Source organism: Magnolia sinica, chromosome 6 (genome assembly GCF_029962835.1).
Source record: "Magnolia sinica isolate HGM2019 chromosome 6, MsV1, whole genome shotgun sequence".
NCBI classification, from domain to species: domain Eukaryota; kingdom Viridiplantae; phylum Streptophyta; class Magnoliopsida; order Magnoliales; family Magnoliaceae; genus Magnolia; species Magnolia sinica.
Window position 1 is genome coordinate 101,654,935 of NC_080578.1, and position 18,847 is coordinate 101,673,781.

Sequence of the window (18,847 nt, forward strand, 5' to 3'; positions counted from 1 at the left end):
CAGCTTGATCCAAAACTTTTAAGGGCCATAAGAAGTTTCTAATAATAGGCATTCAATTCTCATTGTTTCCTATGGTGTGGTTCACTCGAACTTTGGATCTGCCTCATTTGCCCTAAATTCAACTGACATAACAAATAAACAGTGTGGATAAGTCACATACATCATGATGGGCCCCACATTGATTTGGTAAATTTCTCTATATAAGTGTTAAAAAAATAAGTTGTCACGAAGAAAGATGAAATAATTTACACATAGGTAAATAATTATTACCCATTTACATGGTACATGACTAACATTCCAATAGAGGGTAAGGGAGCTAGAAACAACTTGTTGTCAAACCTGATGGTGAAGACTTGCTATCCAAATACTTCGTCATCAATTCCATGAGCAATTTAACGCGTATCAAATGCCTTGAGGACCCATTAAGTTAAAAAAGAAAAAGACCCCAAAGTAAGAGCCGGCCATGCTTGGGTTGATGTTGGCCTAATCAGTTTGTTGGCCAATCAATTTTTGGGTTGGGATCAAGTCATTTTAGTCCGACATGGCTCCGCCCAAAGTCCAGGCTAGTTGCATGTGGCAATTTGTAGGGGTGTACACGAACCGAGTTAGCTCGGTTAGCTCGATTGACTCGACTCGAAAAAGCCCAATTTAACTCAGTTTGAAGCTGAGTTCGAGTCGAGTCAAGCTGATTTTTTTAGCTCGAAAAAATTTCGAACTGAGTTCAAGCTTCCCCGAGCTCAACTCGATTTGGATCGAACCCCAACTCGAATCGAACTCGGATCAAACTAGTTTAGTGACTCGGTTACTTTAATATTGATGTTGCTCACCAAGTGTTTGATGAAATGACTCAATGAAGTGCCGGCTAGTGGCAATGAAGGTCTGTATGAAACAAATACCATTTTTCCTTGATTTTGATGTTGCCTATAAGATGTTTGATGAAATACTTGTAAATAGCTGTTGCTGTTTTACGTATAGTGAGAAATTAAAAGTACACTGCATATATCTGTGAAAATGCCGCAGAGGCTCGATTTTAGCTCAAACTAACCGAGCTGCTGACCGACTCAGATTGACTCGGTGTACAACCCAAGCAATTTGTTTCTTTTCAAACTTATAAAATCTACCTTTTCAAACGAATTGGAAAAGGCTAGAGTTTTAAGACGGAAACAAAATATTTTACATTCAAAATGAAAATTGGAGCCTATCCAAATATCAAACTAGAACCATTTGTTTTGACAATTAACCCCAAATCAAAGGGCGGACGTTCCCTGTGGTGTGGTCTAGAGCATTGTATGTTCCCTCCAAAATTGTTCCCTGTGGTTTTGATGATATTAGAGGATTGAGAGCAACATGCCCTGAAGCATATAATGTACGGATTGGATTTCATGAATGAATCACGTGGGCCCCATCTTGCCTGTACCACCGTGGCATAGGATAAAAATTTGATTAATTTGCAGACATCCATAGTGTAAGGTTGAGAGAAAGAGAGCTGAAAGATGTTTTGATTATTATAATGACGGTGTTGTCATATACAATGCACGCTGAAAACGTCATCCCGACTTTACCATCCCCCCAGCTTCTTTCTTTCTATATAGACACTTCTTCTTCTTCTTCTTCTTCTTCTTCTTCTTCTCTCTCTCTCTCTCTCTCACTCTCTCTCTCAAGCTTACTCCATAAAAGGCCGAGATTATGATCTTAATCCACAAAATCGCTTTCAAGCTTCGGTCGTCGGTGCTGCTTACTCGGCCTTTCACGCTCGTATTCCCACTCCCGTTCATGCTCCCTCGCACTGCGCTCTCGCTCCCTCGACCCTCTTGAAGGCCGGGCATCCTCCTCCCACTCGGCTGCCTCATGCCGTGACACCGATGGCGGCCTCTTCCTCTTGAAGTGATAGTCTTCGTCACTCGAGTCGTGGTCATGTAAGCTGCCCCTCCGCCCTCCTCCACTTGACCCGCCCTTCACAGGCTTCCAGTCCTCCCGGTACCCATTTGATGATGGCCGGTGGGTAGTCTCGTGGTGGCTCTTGAGGCCGTTTGGAGCCTCCGACAGCTTCCTCTTCTTGTTGCCATCACTGGCCCCGGAGTCTGGGAAGCTGATACGTGAGAAAACACTCCCCTTTTGCCTGCGGTCAGCAGCTTTAGCATCAGCGGCGACTTCTTCATGGTCAGACTTTCGCTTGCTAGCATCGCGGGGTGGTCGATCCAAGCTCGGCTCCCTCCTCGGCCTGTCAACGCTGGCTGCTTGGGACATCATCCTCTGCAACAACAAAAAAAACCACCATATGAAGCAATGCAAGACCGGCACATGCATGAAATTCGAAAAACAAATCCAAGCCTCGAAAAATAAAAAATAAAAAATAAAATCGAATGACCCAGGCCTGAGTCAGTCAAGCCTACTGAGTCAAATGTAACTAGAACTCGGCTCATCTTTATTGCAAAGAAGAGTGGACTAAAACGGGTTTTATGAGTGTGATAACACCGACCCCCCTATTTTCCATCAAAGGAATGCTCTAAAATCACTATTTTCCTTTTCTTTTGCCATCTTAATATCCAATCTCAAAGCCCCCGAAAAAGTTTTTTTAAAAAAACCGCATCAATGGTCAATTCACCCGCCCAAATGCAACCGGATGGACGGTTTCGATCCTTCCATTTGTGAAATGACGGTATGCCATAACTCACACTATGAATATGGGCCCAAGCAGTACAGCCCAGTAATGGGCCGTGCCAGGCCTAAACAGGAAAAGGCCCGTTCATTGCCACCTGTTCTCGCCTCATTTAGGCAGCTGCCAACGGATTTGGACAATTACGGACTTTCTTGAAGTCTGTGCTAAAGCCCACATGCATCCCACGCAAGCATGCCATCCTCGGATGTATCCAGGCCATGCATCAGGTGGGCCCCACTTCAGATGCCTGGCCGAAAGGTCAGCTTTGCTCCAGTCGTCACTCAAGTCACACTTGCACCTTGTTGGATAATGAGTTAAAAGATGGCAATTACTCTTAAGACCATACATGATCCGTTCAGCCTTGTTTCTGCTGGAACATATCTGATATAAAGGGCCCAGATGATGCACAGCTCAGATGTACCACACGTGCATGGCTGGATGGTGTGGCAGCTTGTGGAGGTGAGGGGGCTTTACGGTAAAAGCTTAGCTGTTTTAACCCATACAGAAAAGGCTGGCCACTTGCCACACCATCATGATAGGAGGCGGCGACTGAGATCAACTCATTCGGTCCTGAGTCGAGTCAGGGTCAATAGGCCAGACTCATCCGAGTTGGAGGTGACTCGGGAGCTTGACCTTGCGATAGGAAACTCAAATCGGATCCAACCGAGCCCGAGTCGACACAAGTCTCGTTCGAGGCTTAAAACCATGAACACCATATCCATGTTTTCTTTCCTCCCCCAAAAGGAAAAAAGCTCCCTCTTGAGCAAATCCAACCTGGAAGCATATGAATGCAACACACTTGCAAAAGGAATCGAATCACACTTGTAATTTAAAAAACTGAGAAAACTAATCAAAAGATCGACACCACCAGAGCCTTTGACTGGTCAGGGGTGGGAGATCTGTGGGCCACAGTGTAAAACATTTCCAGCATCCAACCAAGACACGTGCTCATCCAGACCGCCCAATAAAGATAAAAAAAACGGAGCCACTCATGTTAGGAGTGACCTAAAAACCAGTAGGGAGATCCCAACCGTTCACTAAAACTGAGTGGACGGTTCCACTAAGATAACCATCATAAGCAGACCACAGATCATGACAGCGTTTCAAGCTATCAACCGTAGATTGGCTGGTCCAGATCAATGAGCATGTGCTGCCGTACAATTGGAAAGTGAAGTGGACTATCCAACAGGTACCAGCAATAAGCTCTTGCAGGACTGACACCATTGCATCCTTCCCCTCCAACGAACCACTTGGGTAGACCATCCGTACCATGAAAACGGTGGGCCCCCACCATCATGACCACCTGCAACTAAAAAATCAGGCTGGCCCGTCGACTATCACACGGGCCACACCACCACACCACGGTAATCAATGGACAACCACTATAATACGGGCTACGCCATTCCACAATCCAACTGGTGGCCCACCCAATGTGATCAAACCTCCAGAAGGGTGATCTTGATGATAGGACCTACAGATTCCTTGGTTCGAAAATCCCATACAAGGGGCGGATTAGCAAAAAAAAAAAATCAGAGCACCACCTTCCTGACCAATAGGCTGTAGGTGACCTGTCATTATGCAAACAGGAATATTCCCAAATACAACACCTACTTGTTAACTTATTCTTTCCAGATAGAAAGATTAAATAAAATAATAATAAAAAGAAGAAAGAAAAGAAGAAAGAAAATGCATGCTCTTCCAACCATCCAATGATGGGCAGCACGGATCTAATACGACTTTAAAATGCAATTTTTAAAAGTGCATTTTGAAATTCCAGGATTCCCTACAGATGGTGGAGACTCATGCTGCCAATGCATGAGATCGTTTCCCTAAAGAGAATGATTTACAAATTTAGAAAACAAAAGGAGTTTTGCATGCAAATACCGCCACATGCCACAGGCAAAATGTGGAAATGCAATGTCTTACTCATCCATCAGAAGGCACCACTGCCTATATTTCCCATCCCAACAATCAGGTTGGTTCACTAATCAGGTGGGCCACAATTAGCTGAACAAATGCACCATTGTAAAAATAACAAAAAAAAGAAGAAGAAGAAGAAGAAGAAGAAGAAGAAGAAGACCAAAGCTTTCTAATCCGTCGACTTATTTCTATATCTTAGCTAACCTACTGAATGGACCACCTTTATGTTTGGCAGTAACATATATACATGTCCACCTGATGGACAGCCTGGATATTGCACCTGCCTGCCATGCTGCCATGTGTGATAGTGTGTGCATTGACGGACTTGTAAACATGTGGGCTTAACCAAAAGTAAACAAACGAATAAATTAAAAACTTGGCATGCACATGGCAAATGCACGATGATGCCAATCAGGCTCCCACCAGTTCCGCCACTGATTGGCCAGATAAAAGAATTGCTTTGATTGGGACCGATATCGTACCATCCATTGTAGGACAAATTAGATGGATGGTCCCGATTGACATATCACCCAGCCACAAATGCTATACCTGAGATGGCTCTACCATATTTCCGCTGTCCTGGCCATCCACTACTTGACTGGAACATCCTAATCATCTAAATAAATGGAGCCTTCTTCCAAACAGAACATAAGCCATTGCTGACTCTAGTCTGAGACTACTCAAATGCCACCAATTAAAGGTTTAGGATTGTCCAAACAAGTATTTTTTGGCCCATGGAGCATTAATTTGATATATCAAATGGTGGGTGCAACCTAGTCCATTGATTCCATGTGGGCAGCAACAACAATGAAACTTCCCCCATGCCCCAACAGGGCATCCCTATATTCGATAATAAAAGTTAAAAAAACATAAAATTTATATTAGAATATCTGATCTCTCCACACTGGCTAAAATCAGGGAAAAACAGATCAATTTGAGACGCACGTTTTTTTACATGAAAATTTCATGGCTATGGTTACATTACTGAAAAGTTTTTTTTTTTTTTAACGGTAAATATTTACTAAAAGAAAACGTCTTTGAATGATTTTGAAGAAAAAAAAAAGTAAATTTCCAATTGAGTAAACGAAAGATTCCGTTTTTTTTTCCTCTGCAAAAGAAAGGTGATTTAGCTAGGTTTGTTAACCTCACTTCTAATTATATAACCCTTGAGAAAGGAAAAAAAATATTGATATAACGGCGGTATCATAAATAAATAACTAGACGAATTAAAAAGACATACAGGAGACAAATAAAAAAGACATACATGTTTGGATTTCATTGAAGAAATCTCAGCAGTGCTGCTCATTTCCCTGCTGCATTCCCTATCCTTGGAGCAGTCCCTGAAACACAGAAAAAGAGGGGGGGGGGGCGGGGGGGGGGGGGTGTGGGAATCAGTTCCAAAATTAAAAAAGAAAAGAAAAGAATGCAAAGCAAAGTAAAACTGCCCAATGGAGTTCTATTATTTCCACACAATAACCACAAACAAAAAAAAAAAAGCATGTCTAAAAAATAAATCACAGCTAAAACAAAAGAAAATTTATCCAATGCTCTCATAGCAATGTTATAGTGCTGTTAGTTCCATCCAGACACTTGGACAAATACATTAGATCGATCTACAATGTCTATTATGTCCAATACACATTTCATGGTTGGTTTTATTTTATTTTATTTATTATTATTATTATTATTTGAATGATAGATTAAATCTTATTGAATAGAGCTGGGTGGATGAAGAGGAGATGTGCCTTTGTAGTTTTATGTGGCCACCACATACCAATCAAACTGAAGAGAAGATTTTATAGGAAGATATAATAAGACCAGCAATGCTTTATGATGCAAAATTCTGGGTAGCAAAGTCAAGGAACAACATGTTCACGGCATGTGTAGCAGAAATGCAGATGTTGAAATTGATGTGCGGCAAGATGATCAAATTAGAAATGAACAGATTCAGGGGATTAAGGAGTAGCACCAATAGGTAAGGGGATGGACTTGGATGGTTTTGCCATGTGCAGCAGAGACCGAGAATTGCTCACGTTATGAGTGAGTCGGTTCAAGTTGAAGGCTCTAAAAGGACATGGGTAGAGGTAGTAAGAAAATTTTGATGACCTATCACTTAATTGAAGATATGCTCCATGACAAAGTGGAATGACAGAAAAGGATTAGTGTACCCGACTCCATCTAGTCAGGAAAAGGATTAGATGATGATGATGAATAATAATAATAATAACAATAACAATAACAGCAATAATAATAGGAATCCAAAAACTAGGTAGTGGAATTTAAAAGGAGAGAAAACCATATAATTAAGAAATAAATTGATGGAAGAGGGCAAGCAGAGAGTCAAGGAAGAAGAAACGTTATTTGGAATGAGATGGCCAAGTAAATGTTTTAGAAGTATCTAGGGGCAAAAGCCAATCATATAAGTAAACTTGGCAGTGAATGACGATGTATGAAAAGCTAGTAACAAGAAAAGCTCATGTTTCAAAATCTAGCAAGGGACTAGAAACAATAAAAAACTAGAACAATATAGAGATGCCAAAAATATTGCGAAGAAAGTAGTAAATCTGCAAGTGAGGCTAAACTTAAGGCTTATAATGATTTTTTATAATAGAATGGTGAGAAAGATGCCTTTCAAACTTGCTAAAATGAGAGACGGAAGCATAGGTACAGGAAGAGTAGGCACCTAGATCATGTTAGATGCATTAAGAACAATGTCCAGAGGGTATTACCAGTCAAGGATAATGAGATCAATGAAAAGTGGAGAAGCTGTTTTTTAGAACTTGTTAAATGACAATCACTCTAAGAGCATAGAGATAGAAGGAACCATCAACTCAATGATATCAGAGTCCATGTCTACTTTCATAGGATTAGGATATTTGAAGTGAAGGAAACTTTTAGAAAGACGAAAACGGGAAAGGCCCTTCGACCAAATGATATACAAATAAAGGTTTGGAAGTGTATAAGAGATATTGGGTTATTTTGGTTGACAAAGTTGTTGAAGAAAATGCGAGACGAGTGGAGAAGAAGTATTGTGGTGCCCATGGTATTAAAAACAGCTACATAATGGATGTTACATGATGGTAACAGCGGGTTCTATTACGCGTTATAGGGAGCGTATAAGGGATCTGTAATGACCCGTAGTCAATACCTTGGGGAGGGGGGGGGGGGGAAGGCCTTTACAGTTTCTTCCTTAAAAATTTTGTTTGAACATTACGCCCTGTATCGTAATGGACATAAGGCTTGTCATTACAGCCACCATTGCCATTATTGAATACATCGGTGGTATGTATTTATTAGTATAAAGGAGACATAAGGAGTTGCACTAACTATCGTGGGATTAAACTTAAGACCAGGGAAAGTAGACTTTGCGGGTTTAATCATGTTCAACGGAAATCAAGAACTGCACCAGTTAGGAATGCGTTGGTACAAGTTGAAGGCCCTAAAAGGGTAAGTGGAAGGCCCAAAAGGACGTCAGTAAAGGTAATAGGAAAAGACTTAATGACATATGGTCCAACCACGGTATTAAAAAATGGCTATGTAATGGCAGTTATGGCCACTACATACGAGTAAAGAAATGATAACGAGATAGTGGCATCATACAACCTCAACACAACTCTGAAGGGAAAGCTTTATTTTTTATTTTTCTTTTTCTTGTTATTTTATTTTTGACCAGTAATGAAAACATTTTATTAAAGAAATTAAAGAAAAATGCGAGCATCATAAAGCTCAGCAATTACCTTTCACTGCGTCGTTCCATCTCCCGCTTTCTCCTCAAATCAGCCTTACGGGCCTCAAACTCTTCTCTTGTCATAACAGGGGCTAATGGGTTTGAGCTGATAGTACCCAACTCTGACAAATCCCTGAAATTTTCAATTCTTCCACTGAGGTTAGACAATTGCTCTATCCCGAAAAAAGAAGAAGAAAAGAAAGGTAGCATCAATCTCTTAATAAGAATCATCATCAGAAATTATCTGTGATGCTATGAAAAAAGAAAGAGAAAGAAAAACAACTTGCTCCAAATCTTTCATCTCCTTAAATGGACAATTTCACTGATGCCCTCATGCTAAAATCAGAGATAACATTACAACGTTCTCCAGGTCACAATAGCTTTCTTTATTTTCTCTTGGCAAGACATGGTATGTCCATGTAATATAATACAGTGATTTCTTTTTCTTTTTTCTTTTTTCTTTTTTTTTGAGTGCTGTAATCTAATACAGTGATTGCAGTGTTGGAAGTGCCCAGATTACCTTTGAGGAGGAACGACCGGCATCATGTAACCTTGTCCTCCAAAGGGATCTTGAGGTAAGACCCCCCCGAAGGGAACCTCGAATGGACCTGGTGTATAACCCATATAAGGCATAGGACCAGGAAGAGGCGCCATATATCCATCCATTCCCCATTGCATGCCAGGCCAATATGGGTTGTAGGCCGAAGGGCCAAAATGCATTGCATGGTTTTCACCACCAAGATCTTGAGGGGTTCTCCATTGCAAGTCAGCAGCTGCAACGCAGACAAATAGAATAAATTACATTAAAATAAAATTAAAAATGGGCTGAACAAGAACATAGGAACAGTGGGTCCCTCAACCAGAAACTTCTGATGTATAGAAAAGGTCCCTGAAAATAACCCATCGTTCCTTCAAAGTAATATTTATGTATTCATTTCAAATTTCAAATTATAATTTTTTTTTGTCTTGGGCACCTGGATGGTTTTGTGAGTAACTTGCTTCATCGCCTTCGCTTTTACTTTTGGTTTTCTATGACATTTCAACGGTTACAAAACGAGATTTAAATCATTTGAATGATCCAAAATAATAGTAAATTAATAATAAACTTGTAGTTATGGTCTGATTCGGTTGAATGACTTAAAATTATGACTTGATTCTTTTGATGGTCTTATAGAAGTTGAATGGTTTGAGTACAGAATTTGAATTGTTAAATGGAACAGTTAGAATTTTTAAATTGATGTGTGTTTCAAGGAGTGGTGCTTGATTAAGCATGAGTGGTGTCTGAGTAAGTGTCTAACACATGCATTAATTTAAAACTACATTTATTTCCTTGTGTTCAAATTAGTGTTAGAGCTAAAACAATTAGAAGCAAGAGCAACCGCTCTGTTATCATGTATGATGTCAAATAAGCCTGCTTGGATTGGTGGAATCTGTAAAGTAGATTTGGAAAGGAAAACGTTGCAAATGAGGAAACCATGGATGAGAAAACCCGTTGAAAAGAATCCTAGAAAAGGTTGTTTCTTTTAGTTACCGTGATTTCCAAAGAAATGTGGAATGATCAATGGTCAAAAAGTGAAATTTATCTCTCAGAACGTGTGGAAATGCAAATTATTAAGTTCTTTGAGGAAAAGGAAAATTCCTTTTTTTTCAAAAAAGAAGAAGAAGAAGAAGAAGACCGTTGAAAAGAAAACAGTTTTCCACATGCTACTTTATCATTGAAGGCCCTCAAAAATTTGAGCTCGGAACCTTTACACACCTCGAGTGCACCTAGTGCCTTTAACTGCACTAATGATGGGCATAATTTACTAAATCAAAGAAAATATAAAACCAAAAGGCTCACCATTAGCAGGAATGCGTACTTTCTTCTTTTTCTTCTTCTTCCCTGTATAGAAAAACAGAAAATGGAATACCATTAGAAGACCCCTAGTATTCTCATTACAAAATCTCATTTTGTAAGTTGTCATTCAGGCCAAAGCTACCTATGTGGATACAAAGTGAGTCACAACCAAAAGAATGTGTGTGCATCTGTAAATATCATTTCTAAAAATAGAAAGAAAAAAAAAGTGCTAATATTATTTACAAAGTTTACAACTCATTCAAAGTTTACAACTCATTCACCTGGATCACTACCAGGCAGGTTCTGCTGAACTTCTTCCTCAGCCAATGGAGCACTCCCCTGTGATACTGGTTCCCTAACACTCATTGACTCTAGTGTCGCTTCGGATACATCAACATTTTTGGTGGCCCTACTTCTCTCCAAAGATGGCTGCGGGACATCGACAGCAGCCTTACCTTCATTCACAGTCTCCTTTATATTATGAGTATGATCTTCACGATGATCTGGCATAGTTTCCTCTTTGGCAGTGGCAGAAAGAGTAGGGGATGGAGCTTTAGGCAGTGGACACCGAGCAGACTCCATATCTGAAGAAAGCAGGTTAGATCACTCCACTGATATGAAATGTTTGATTTCAATACACTAAACGAGATTGTCATCACCAGCTTACAGACCTTGCACATGTAATACACTTCCAGCATTTTCTGCACTACTGGTAGTTGACTCCAAGATGCGGTTGATAGTTTCCCTAAGCGTCTTATTTGGTAACAAGTCATCTGCAAGTATATTTGTAGCTCCACAAATGCAAATGGACTTTGAAATTATGTGGTCTCGGATACCTGATTATATGCAAGACAATGCGAATAACAACCATCAGTTTCCACTGTGATGTCCCTGTTTTGATTTCTAAAAGCTAAGGGCTTGTTTGGTTGCCACTTGAAAAAGAGTTTCATCTCACTTTATTTAATTACAATTATATATTAGAGATCAATTTTATTTGTACGGCTTAAAAATATAACCAATGTGTAATCGATATTAAATAAAATGAGATAAACTCATTTTTGAGTGGCAACCAAACAGGCCGTGAACTTACCAAACAATTTTGGAAAGGGTGTTGCCCATGCACAGCAGAAATTACCAATTCACTTTAAGATCCAAAAATTTTAAAATTGAAAATTGAAAATTTAAAAAACAGAACCAAAGATCATATAAATTTGGGCACTTGCTACTAAAAGCTAAAGATCATCATCATCTAAGCCTCATGCCAACTAATTGGGGTTGGCCACTAAAATCTAGAGATGGAAATTGAAAATACAGTTCCAACCATTAAAGCACCTACATTTGTCACAAAAACTCTTGAAACAGCACTTGCTAGTGAGGACTGCGTCTTTCATTACTTCTTTGCACAATGGACAGCGCAATTCTGGAGGGAGATCGCTGACGTGCCGAGTAGAAGGTAAACCCTCAATTTCCCTCTCAAAAGCAGCCCTGTTTTCAGAAGGTCAAATGGTTAACATGCTATAACCTAGCCCCAATGACAACTTGAAGAAACCATCTACAATATAAAGATACCATCTTACTCATTTGGTTTGAGAACAGCAACAGCGCCGCTTGGCAATGCATAGGAGCCATCTGGAGTTGCCATCAACATAGACTTTGGGATACCCGTTGGAGGTTTCACCCTTTTAATATCATAATTAGGATCGCCATTCGTGGGGCAATGCTGAATGAAGTGCCCTGGACAGTACATGTTCAGATCATAAGCAAGGTCAGACTGGAATTCAAAAAACAAAGGGACTTGTGCAGGATTATCAACATACCAGGCACTTTGCATCTGTGACAGGTATAGCCTGGCGGAGGTGTCTTGCGTTCCAAACCACCAACACCACGACCTTCAATTAAAGGAAGTCATACATGTCAGAACCAATAAGTATGAACACAACAGACTTTCAAAGAAACTGTAAGCCCAGACCAAAATCCCAGAGATAAATAAAAACACTATTTGCTAAACCAAGATAATAAAGGAATTTGGGTTTGCCATACATCAGACAAATGCAACTTTTACAATATTATCACCCAATCTAAAGTAACAACTAAAGGAGTTAATATAAAAAGATATCATGCAAATTACAAGGAAAGCCAACAATCAACAGAAGTTACAGAAAAGGTTTCATCAAAATCCCATTGCATGTCATGATGTTCTAAAACTATGGAAGAGAATTACCAAAGCCACGTCCCATATTCATCCTACCACCCATCCCACCCCTTCCAAAACCTCTTCCAGGACCAAATGCTTCCTGATTTTGCCTGCAAAAGACCAATCTAAACCAATCAGAGAACAATAAATACAGAAATCATAACCCAAAATCGTATTAGGGCATCAATGAAAGGGAGATGTCTCACCGTGGCCAATCCAGAGCAGGCGTATCAATTAAGGCCTTGATCTTGCTATCCTCATCAACCTTGTTAGGAGGGGGAGCATCTTGTTGTACTGGATTCCCCGACTGAACTGGCAGCACTTCTGGAATAGCATACAAATCATTCCCAAATTCATCCCATTCCGACTCTTCAGGCTGCAACATCCGATAAAACACAACATTACTCCATCTTGCCACCATCTAACACTCGCAACCATGAGACTGAGAATTCTAACGGAATTCTCAATGAAAAGAAGAGCGATCTGGGAAAGACATCTAGACAAAATTTGAAGGGTCTTAAAGCTTACAAATCTCACAGCGGATGGATCAGCAACAGAGAAGCTACTCTTCCGTTGTGGATCTTCTTCGACCTTATTCTCTACAACTTTTGGCCTGCAAACATAGCACCCACTGGCATTCTCAAGATCCTCAAAATTGGAACTGCGCATTCAATTTTGATGGCAGTCTAAAGAATTTATAGTAGAACCAGAGACCAAAGTGGCACAAACACTCCAAGCATTGAACTGAAGCGTAAGAAGAAGAGATGGAACGAATTCATCATCATAATCAAGATGAAACGCAAAAGAAGGGAAGCGGTGAAATCATTCAACTGATCAAGATACAGAGTGTGAAATAGTACTCGTCTCGTTCAGTAACAATGGGCAAGCGAGGCCGTCCAGGAACCCGGCGAACTAGTACCGATGTATTTTTTGGAATCAGCATTGCTTCATCTGGATATTCTGAAAGTGAACATGGCACAACACAATGTCTATAAAAAATACTGCAGTGAGATTAGTCCACCCCACATAAAACAATATCATAGAATGCGAAATGCAACACGAATCATCCGTCACATAAACCCGGAGGAAACAATAAATGAATGCTACTGTGCTAAGCACAGACCCACTACCCATCCAACAATCGAAGTAGCAATTTGATGCTAGTATTCCGACCAATTCCCTGAAGATTGATCATCCCAATCCTTTAATATCTGGGAACTGCTTAGAAGAATCTTGGGTAAGCTAGAACTACCAGAGAAAGAAGCTCTCACTTCATGGAATCTCCATGCAGCCCACACCAAACATTGCTGACAATACAGTGGTTGGGACCATTGCTCAGATCAGACATCATTGGAAGGGAACATAACCCATAGGTCAAAAGCAATCGGGCTATGGAAGCCATTTGACAGTGGTGGCTTGCAAATGGATTTTTATCACAATGATCAACAGTTGCAATTCACCAGCCAAAACTCACAATGATGGGTGATTAGGACAGTCCAATCTCTGTAATATTCAGGCATAAGCAATTGAGAGGGTGGCCCACTAGATCGACGGCCCAACCACCAAACACGTTTTCCACATGTATGGAAGCAACATGCAGCTTCATGGAATTTCCATGAAGCACGCATCATAATAGCAATCCTCGACTATGAAAGACCAAAGAAATTAATCTATATACAGATCGATCTAATGCGAAGGGAATCAGATTATTCAAGCAATTGAATCTAGAAAAATAGGAACCAAACGGACCTTCATTAGTCTGGGCGTTGGAGACCATGAGGTCAAAATCAGTACCCCTGCCCAAATGCTTGGATTCGAATATTTTTTCTTTCAAATTCGCTACGGATATGAAATGACCGTCGATAGGAATGGAGTCGTAATCTTTTGCACTTTTAAACTTATAATATACAGCCATTTCCTTTTTTTTCTCTTTTGCTCTGCTCTCAATAGAAAACAAACTAAGAACAAACAAAATCGCCCAAATTCGAGCCGGAAGAAAGAAATTCAAAAGGCCATAAAAATAAAAAAAGGCCTGATATTATGCCAAAAAAATATAGATGTGTACAAGTAATTATCTCCTTTTTTTCCCTTCTCGTCTTCTCAATTCCCTTCCTTTCTTTGCAATTCCTTTCCTTTCTTCAACTATGAAAGCACAATCGCCCCAAATTGATCAGAGATCAAACAAGATCGGTGCTTTGGATGTCTGCTTCTCAAACCAATTCAATCAAAAACCTTCAAAAAGGAGGAATCCGCCACGATCTGACGAAGATGAAGCCCCTGATGAGAAAATCACAGCCTTTCAGTATCCGAATTCCACAACCCGATGAAGACAAGGCCTCTTGATGAGAAATCGAATCCTATATGCCGTCGAGCATCGGAAGATCGCTTAGCGAACCGATACGAACCGAGCTTGCAGATCGGATTCTCCGGGACGAAATCCGATGTATCGAACGATCGGAGAGCTTTGAAACGATCTGAGATGAGGAAGGATTTCTCGTCAATCCAGGCACCCAATCGAATACGAAAATCCTCTTGGAGGAGAGATTTCAGCGCGGCTGATAGAGATTTCAAGCCCTAGATGAAGAGCTAGGGTTAGGGTTTCTGGAGGATATCCCTGGCTTGGATTTTCCCCCTTTTTTTTCTTTCTTTCTTCTGAGAAAGGAAAGCGAATTCCCAGCAGCGAATGGGAATGAGGTGGGTTTCGTGGAGGAATCGATATTTATCGTTGCCGTTAAATGAGGGTTAAAAGCACTATTCCATCTGATCCTCGATCGACAGATTATACTCGCGTTTCCAGATCTGACAAGTGGGGCCCACTTTACTGAAATCCAAACCGTTAGTCCAGTGCATCCTACGGTGGATTGACTACTTTCCAAAAATATCTAAGATCCTAGCAATCGATTGTTGGGAAAACTTCAGATGAATGTGAATCTTTTCTATATTTATCGTATTCACCTGATTGTAGGCCAGATATTAGAAGATTTTCGGGATAGCAATGGATTCACAGACCAACGGTCAGGATTTACGAGGAGAGCGGATTCGGTGAGGCTGTGAACGTGGGGCCCACCTTGATTTATATGTTCTACATCCGTATGGTGCATCTGTTTTACCCTCTCATTTTATACCCTGAACCCAAAAATCAAGCAAATCCAAACGTCAGGTAAGCCACACCAAAGGAAACAATGGTGATTCTATTCCCACCGTTAAAAAATTCTCATGGCCCACAAAGTTTCAGATCAAGCTGATTTATTTACTTTTTTCAGTTCATACAGGTCTATGTAACCTTATTAACAAAAGATTTGATGGAAAACAAACATTGCGGTGGGCCTTGGGAAGTTTTTAATAGTGAGCGCATGTGGTGTGGTCCACCTGAGATATGGATCTGCTTCTTTTTTAGCCCATGAACTTAAAATGATTAGTAAAAACGGATGGATGGAGTGGATATACAGAACATACATTAAAGTGGGTCCCACAGTCACGGCCTCACCGACTACACGCTTAAAAGGGCCAGTTATCTACGATAGCGGGTATTTTATAGCGTACGCGTTTTCGGTTTTTAACCAGCGGCGCGGACGCGGATACTTGCAAAAGGCAAGTTCCTGCACAAGGTTGCTGAGTGGGGCCCACCGAAATGTATTTTTGAAATCCACTCCATTCATCTTCTTTTAGAGCTCATTCTAGATCTTCCAAAAAAAAATTATGTGTATACAAAACTTAAGTGGATCACACTAGAGGAAACAGTTGGGATTCAGTATAAATCGTTGAAATATTCCTGGGCCATAAAAATTTTGTATCAGGCAGTTGTTTTTGGTATTTGTACTTTGTCCCAAGGGTTTGGATGTCATATAAACATCAAGGTGAAGTCCAATAAGGTTTCAACGGTAGAAATTTATTTCCCCAATTTTCCCTATGACCCACTTAGTTTTGGATACACATCATTTTACGTCCACTTTCCTAAAATGAGCTCTCAAAACGGATGGACGGTGTGGATTTCTGACAAACATATGGGTGTGCTAAAACCATCCTTGCACAGGAACTGCCTGCGGAAGGCTTTCCCAGGTAATCCCCATTTTTTAGAATCGTATTGCCTGCATAAACTGCGGGAACTGTTTATCCTGAATAGTATCGAGAAATACTTTGATACTCTGGTAGAGTATGATGGTTGATAAGCGGCTCTGAGAATTTCGCATGCTACTTACTTCAATCAAACAGTCCAAATTGTCCGGTCATCTAGATAAATAATAAATAAAAAGATTTCTCTAATTTATGTTTTTTACTGGGCCAGTGGACATCTAGTTGATGATTAAGAGTAAAGAATATTCAACGGTCCAAATGCAACCATAAAATGTCCACTAATCAGATCTAAAGATCATCCAAGCAATCTGATTTTGGGAAGATAATCAACCTACTGTAGTTTCCACAATTGGACAGCTTAATTTAAATAGGTGTGAGATTCTTAAGAAGTATCTCAGTGGTTTCGTATAGACCACCATACTCTGACGGAGTATTAAACGACCACTTTCCCTTCTTTTCTACTAACCATGGTTAAATTCAGATGAGAAAACTGCCGTAATCAGGTTACCGGTGCCAACCGCTGTTAAGCTTGGGGTGGGTCCCATGCGCGGATTGGTACACCTGTCGTAATCCGCTGGAGAAGATGCTGGAGTTCTCTCTTCGATGAATTTTACGAAACTGTCCTTGCCGCATGGTCCAACCGCGGGGGAACGGATTGGCTACTCCCCCTGACACCAGCCAATGGCTGGTGGTCGGTGCTATGTGGGCCCCACCATGATGTATGTATTTCATCCATTTCATCCATCTGTTTTTACAGATCATTTTATGGTATGAGACAAAAAAATGAGGTATATCCAAATCTCAAGTGGACCACAGTACAGGAAAAGGTGTTGAATGAGGGTCGACCATTAAAAACATTTAGGGGGCCCTAAAAGTTTTGGATCAAGCTGATATTTGTTTTTTATCTTCATCTGGGCCTGTATGACCTAATTAACAGATTGGATGTCAAATAAACAGTATATTGGGCCTTAGGAGGATTTTAATGGTTGATATCCAATTACTATTGTTTTCATGTGGTGTGGTCAACCTGAGATCTATATCCCTCTAATTTTTTTTTTCAAAAATAAAATGATATAAAAAAATGGATGAACGGAATGGATGAAACACATACATCAGGGTGGGGCCCACAGAGCACCGACCACCAGCACCGGAGCTGGTGTCAGGGGGCGTAGACAATCCGTTTCCCAACCGCGGGGGCTGACGCGGATTGCCTGAAAGTGAAACGCCTTACCGCAGGGAAGTTTCTGCGGTTCGAAGCTAGGTGGGCCCACCATGATGTTTGTGAGAAATCCACCCCGTCTACCTGTTTTCTAGATATTTTATGTTAAAATAACAAAAACGAAGTAGATACAAATCTAAGTAGACAATGGGAAGAGTGAGGAGGGAAATGCCCACCGTCAAAGCCTTCGCTGGGTCCACCGTGATTTTTAAATGCCATCCAAACCGGAAATGGATTGGCTACTCCCCCTGCCACCATCTAATGGATGATGGTCGGTGCTATGTGGGCCCCACCATGATATATGTGTTTCAACCATGTCGTCCCTCTATTTTTCTAGATCATTCTATGGCATGAGACAAAAAACGAGGTATATCCCCATCTCAAGTGGACCACATTATAGGAAACAGTGTTGGATGAACTTCAACCATTAAAAACTTTTTGGAGACCATAGAAGTTTTGGATCAAGCTGATCTTTGTTTTTTACATTTGGGTTTGTTTGACCTAATTAATATATTGGATTTCAAATAAACTATATAGTGGGCCTTAGGAGGATTTTAATGGTGGATATCCTATCACTATTGTTTTCCTGTGGTGTGGTCCACCTGAGATTTATATACCTCTCATTTTTTGTATCAAGCCCTAGAATGATCGGTAAGAATGGATGAACAGCATGGATGAAACACATATATCATGGTATAACCATTACTGCTGAGAAGTTTCTGTTGTTCGTAGCTAGGTGGGGCCCACCAAGATGTTTGTGATAAATTCACCCCGGCTATATGTTTTCCAGGTCATTGTATGCATGATTCCAAAAATGAAGTAGATACAAATCTCAAGTAGGCCACGCAATGAGAAAAAGTGAGGGAAATGCCAACAGTAAAAGCCTTCACTGGGTCCACCATGATGTTTATATACCATCCAAACCGTTCATAAGGTCATTCCTGTCATGTGGCTCACTTTAATTTTGAATCAACCTCATTAACTGGGCTTATGACTTAAAATGAGCTGCAAAAAGGATGGACCTTATGGATTTCTCATAAACATCAAGGTGGTCCCACAAGCCCAAGTGCATGTGGAAGAACCAAAAAAAAAAGGGTGGCTTATTAGCTGAATATAGTTATGTTATTGGATTTAAGAATCAACTTAAAGGTGGACCAATTAATCCACTGGCATTTCTGAGAACCATTGCATGTAAAGGTCTATTATAGTGAACCCAA

General features: G+C 40.5%; 1 protein-coding gene across 2 annotated transcripts; it reads right to left on the reverse strand.

Moving 5' to 3' along the window:
* Positions 1 to 1,482: 1,482 nt before the first annotated feature.
* Positions 1,483 to 15,046, reverse strand: LOC131249307 (E3 ubiquitin ligase PQT3-like). 2 transcript variants are annotated; one of them, XM_058249977.1, is made up of 15 exons: positions 14,087 to 15,046; positions 13,198 to 13,297; positions 12,866 to 12,950; positions 12,544 to 12,713; positions 12,365 to 12,447; positions 11,961 to 12,032; positions 11,721 to 11,877; positions 11,480 to 11,628; positions 10,815 to 10,979; positions 10,425 to 10,727; positions 10,147 to 10,188; positions 8,827 to 9,079; positions 8,317 to 8,439; positions 5,844 to 5,919; positions 1,483 to 2,253 (listed from the first exon to the last, which is right to left on the reverse strand). In XM_058249977.1, exons 1-15 carry the CDS (start codon positions 14,250 to 14,252, stop codon positions 1,693 to 1,695), a joined length of 2,505 nt encoding a protein of 834 aa, XP_058105960.1. In that variant the 5' UTR covers positions 14,253 to 15,046; the 3' UTR covers positions 1,483 to 1,692. The 2 variants fall into 2 exon arrangements, with proteins under 2 accessions (XP_058105960.1, XP_058105959.1); XM_058249976.1 differs by having other exon boundaries at positions 12,365 to 12,462.
* Positions 15,047 to 18,847: the final 3,801 nt, after the last annotated feature.